General features: G+C 24.8%; 1 protein-coding gene across 1 annotated transcript; it reads right to left on the bottom strand.

Annotated features, from left to right (window-relative positions):
- Positions 1 to 778: 778 nt before the first annotated feature.
- On the bottom strand, positions 779 to 2,810 carry EIN_120650 (hypothetical protein; the record flags this gene model as incomplete). The annotated part of the gene is made up of 2 exons (XM_004259613.1): positions 779 to 838; positions 975 to 2,810. 2 exons carry the CDS (start codon positions 2,808 to 2,810, stop codon positions 779 to 781), a joined length of 1,896 nt encoding a protein of 631 aa, XP_004259661.1.
- Positions 2,811 to 5,605: the final 2,795 nt, after the last annotated feature.

Genomic DNA, 5,605 nt, shown 5'->3' with positions numbered 1-5,605 from the left:
TACAATAACAACTTCTACATTTATTATAAAAACTATTTTAAAGTAATAGTATATTATTGATTGAGTTTGTAATGAACTATTCTATAAATAGTATGAACATATTGTTTTTATTAATAAACACCAACAAAAAATCAATTAATTTGCATTTAATTTTGTTCAAAAGTTGGGTTTTTAGTTTAACATAAAGGAAATGAACCTTAATTGATCGTGTTGTATTTTTAATTTTAAATATAGTATTTATTATAATAATTATTTATAATGTATAGTTCAAGTTCTTGATATGTTCAAACACAGTTGAACCTAAACCAAAATGTTTAATCGAGTGTTTTAAACAAGAAAGTATATTTTTAATAATTAAAACACCTTTACTATATATAGTATCAATATCTCAACAATCCAAAGAATGAGTCATCCAAGTAAAAGCACATGCTACCAAGACAACAAACAAAAGAACACCAAATTGAAATAGGAGTCTACAAATTCTAAAAACTATTATGTCCACTCTTGTCTTAGTTATTTGGCAATGAAAAAAAATATTCTTTTATTGTCCTCAACAATATTATCCCTATAATAAAGTTTGTCAGAAATAGTTATTTGTACTGTTAACCTCATTTATCAATTATGATTTTTTATTTGATCATTTATATAGATAATAATCCAAAAAATAAATTATTGGTATAAAAAGATAATTTATTTATTTAATGATAATTTAATAATTTTTATTGTTTATTTTTATTTATTTTTTTGGTTAAATCACTTAAAATTTATTCTAAATAATTTAAACAGTTTTGGGACGGATTTTTAAATAATTGTCAAAAAGAGCAGTATTGGTTGTTGGCTAGTAATAAAAATATGTAAAAATAATTAAACTATCAATTGTTATATTTTGTTGTTAATAAACCATGATATTGAAATAAAAATGTGTCATCTATTTCATTTTAATTCATATATTCAATATTAAAAGTCTCATTAACTTTGTAGAAAGCGTCTCTCCTTACCACAGTTGATCGATTCATGTTTTTTACACATTTTAAGTGTGGACAACACGAAAAGGCTAACATATTGATCATCTTTACGTTTGCTCCCATCCAAACCTCTTTCAAATTTATTAATTTAGTTGCGATTTGATCTATTACAGTGACTTCGTCTGGTATTATTAAAACGCCATTACAATCAATTGAATTCATATCGATATAATAAAGCACGACATCTCCTTTAAACGTGTATTTATTTTTAATTACTTTGTATATGTAATAATTGACACTTCCTTCAAAAACAAAATTTGAAGGAATATTTGGAAATTCGATGTTTTTTATGTTGAAACATTTGTACAACACAGAACTATTTGTTATGTTTTGATTTATAAAAGTGACGGAGGTAAGTTTTTCGCATCGTTTAATTATAAGACTTGTATTCGGAACAATACAAAGTTCTTCAATTGTTGAATGTGTAAAAGTATGGTCATAATGTGTGTAACTTGCTGGAAACACAAGTTTCTTTAATTTTTCATTCTTTTTGAATGCGTTTATCGACATATTTGTGATTCCCTCTGGAATTGTCATTTGTTTGTATTTGTAATATTCAAAGTTTGCGTCTGAAATAATTGTTCGAAGGTTTTTGATATTTGAAGGAATTATTCCTTTGAACACATCGACGTCTTGTTGAGTGAAACAAAACTTATTAATTTCAAGATTCTTCGCATCTAACATTTTTTTCATCCAACACGCAGCCTTCACGTTAATTACTTTAGTGTTAATGGCATCGATTTTCTTCAGTCTAGTGTAATCATATAAATTGTTTATTGTAACACAACTATTCAGTGTTATTGCAGTAAGACGCGTCATGTTATATTGACTTCCAAAAGATATCACATGCGACAAATCAAGTCGTTTTAAGTCACATCCTGATAAAGCGTTGTATTCAATAGTTGTCACTGTGCTCGCCAGATTTATATCGGATAATCCTCTCTCGTTAACGTAAACATTTGATTGAATTTCGTCCGATAAAAAATCTGGTAAAATAAAGTTGTTATAGTCCTCCTTTATGGTTATGGTTTTGTGTTTTATATTAAGAAATGCTTTTGAGGAAGATGCCGTGATATCAAAATCAACACTTTTTACTCCAGGCGCCGTAACATTTTGAATTGATGTTACTTCATAAAATGCATTTTTCGCACTTTTTATTATGTTAGTTCCCAAAGTAATTGCACTTAGACTATTGCAGTGACAAAAACAGTAATCCCCAAACACTCTGATGTGTTCCAAATCAATTTCTTTGAGGTTCGCGCATAAGTAAAAGCATTTATCTGGAATTTCATATAAATTACTTGATAAAGTAATTGAAACTAACAAAGTGTTATATTCAAAACACGAAAGACCAAATTTTACGATGTTGGAACAGTCCATTGCAGTCAGTTTAGCATTTGTATCTTTAACTGCTTTGCCCAAAAAAATGTTTGCGTTTTTATAAGCACATCCATAGTATTGACTATCAAATCTAAAAGTTCTTAATGGACATATAACATGTTTACCTTGGTTTAATTTAATGCATTTGTGAAGAGGTGTGGGGTAGTGGACATAGTATTGGCGATATTTAGAAAGAAATTTATCTTTTTCTGTATAGAGATGAAGAGTCTCGACATTTGGAAAATACTTTTGTGTTATAAATGAGACTGAAATGGGATTAAAATGAAACATCGCTGGTATTTCTTCAAACTTTTTACATACAAAAACCATGTTGATATAATCAGAAATATTACTAAAGTATTTGGAAACGATCATCATTGAGTAGCGATCAAGCTGAACCACCATTTGTATATTATTAAAGTTTGTTTTTAATTTTATTAAATTAAAAACCATTGAGGTATTACTTTGATTGATAAAAAATCGTTTTATAAATCAATAATATTAATGCACCACTCTAATTACTACTTTAATAAAAATAAAAATTGTTAAAAGTGTGACCGAATGATATTTAAATAACCTAATATGTTATAAAGTCCAAAATGTTAAGAATAATTTAAATTCATTATGTTTTTATTTAATATTATACATTAATCATTAATTAAATAACAAAATTATGTTAAAAAGTTTGCATTCCATTTCTTGTGTATTTAAAATAACATTTTTTTTAAAATGTGTGACTTAAAAATGATGAGAAGATAACAAAAAATATTAATTTTAATAAAAATTTAACTACAGATTTGATCTTAAAAAAAGATTAATAATACTATTTAAAAACTTTTTGTAACAATGGTATATAGCAATAAAATTCAATTTAATAAACAATAACAATACACTCAACTGTGTCTATAAGTTGCAGTTTTAGTTGTAAAACTGGTTATTTATATGAATGGTCAATTATAAATATGTAACAAAAAGAGAAATTATTTTTTGAATATAAAACATTTTTAAATATTGAAACAAACTTTTTACAAAAAACTTCATTACACAAAATAAACCAAGTGTATATAAATAACATTATTACATTTTTAACAATTTTAAAGAAAAAACCTTTATATACATAACTCTACATTATTATAAAATATATGTTACAACTAATTTGTATAATCAAATTATGATTGACTTAATATATATAAAACATACAAAAAATGTGCAAACTTTATATATTTTATAAATGTTACATCAAACATGAACTGAAAATTACTATATTAAAACCAAATAATGTTTTTTTTAGAATAACTTTTAGTTTACAAATTTAAGTTTATATTCTTCCGTATACGTGTTATAATAATCATATTTCTGGTATTGGATAGGTTAAATTAAATTATAAATAGAAAAATTAAATGGAAGAAATACCAGAAATTAATTTTCATGAAAGTCTAAGTAGCAATCATATGCCTTACATAAACGGCTGCATATTCAAACCCGAATAAAAGGAAATATATTCAAATGTTCTTACAAATGTTGAAAAGTTATGATTGAATTTGTTAAAACTAAAATGGAAATTACAAATACATTTTAAATAATACATTTCACACACATGATTATGTCGATTATTTAAATGATTAATTCTGAATACGTTTAAAATAATCGGTTTAAAAAATTTCAAAAAAAGACAACAAAATAAATAGTAGTAAAGCAATACATTCAAGGAACAACTCGATAAATTTCTTTCAGTGAAAAAAATCAGAAAGGAAAAACAGCCATATTCTGCAACCAAAACACAAGACATAGAATTTTCAGTTATAGAAAAATAAATTACACTATATCAAGATGATGATATGATAATATTTGGCAAACAAGATTATGTTGAGTTTTTAAAAACCTTTCCAGTTTTGTTTTTTGATGGCACTTTTAGATTATGTCGTGTTTCTTTATTTAAATTAAAACCAATTAGAAACAATAACAAACAACTCTTTTTTATCAATTAGATACCATAAACTGTCTTATAAGTGGCGATTTTTCCCAATTGTTTTGGGGTGTTTCAAAGGAAAAAATATGAAATATATAATAATTTTTTAAATTTATAAAAAATGTTGTTGGTATTGATTTTTTAAACAGAGAAATGGTTGTTATGGGAGATTCCGAGTTGTGTTTTATGAAGAATTTGTTTCCAAAACAAGTCAAAGAAAAGTGTTGTCACTTTCATTATTGCAAAAAAATATATTTCAATGAGGTTCTTATTGTAGATTTAAACACTGTTATAAAAATAGAGACAAGTTCAAAAATGCAATTAGAAAATTGATGTCTTAACCATTTATGCTGGTTAGTATGATATACACAAATTTTTATGAATTAAAAGAAATTTATAAAGATGACGCCGACATTTGTGTTATTTATAAACACTTTGAAAATTATTACATAAACGGTGTTTTTAAGTTGATAATTGGTGTTTATTTGGTATCGAAGAACGCACAAACAATAATGCAGAAAGTTTTCACAGTTCTTTAAATAGGTCAGTATTAACAAAAACACCTAATATATACAAATTTGTTGACAATTTAAAAAAATATATAAAACGTGTTGACATTCATTATTTATCATAAACGAAAAATTTTCAATTAACAAGAAAAAAGAGTGTTGTTGTAATATAAAATATCACAATTGAACAACTTACTATTGAATTGATAAATGGAATGGATCAACTTGAGTTTTTCGAAAAAGTATTTGTTATCATTAGTGCTTCAAAAATACATACACTTCTCAATTGTGATACTGATACCATTATTGAAGAAATATTAAAAGAAAACGACATTGTAGAGAGGCTTAAATCTTAAACAAACATGAACAACAAAGCCGTAAGCGCGTTTGAAAAAGTTTTTGAAATAGATTTTATATCAAAATATTGATTAGATATGTTATAAACGAAAATGAATATACTTCAACAACTGAAAAAAACAAAACCTATCCACAAAAAGAAAACAAGAAAAGGATACGGACCATAATAAAAAAGATAAATATTCAATTAATTTAAAAGAACTTAAAACACATATTTAATTTCATACAGTTAAATTCGTTTATTTGTAGGTTTTCTTGCATAAAAGCAGTTCATTTGTAAGTTTTTCTTAGAATTAGAAAGAATATTCTTTGATTTATATTATGTATCAAAAATTTATAAAAATAACCATAATAGTAGTTTTAGC

The sequence above is a fragment of the Entamoeba invadens genome, assembly GCF_000330505.1.
Source record: "Entamoeba invadens IP1 unplaced genomic scaffold scaff_1105074725355, whole genome shotgun sequence".
Taxonomy (NCBI): Eukaryota; Evosea; order Mastigamoebida; family Endamoebidae; genus Entamoeba; species Entamoeba invadens.
The sequence above is the reverse complement of the archived record's forward strand: the minus strand, read 5'-3'. Positions and strand labels throughout refer to the sequence as shown.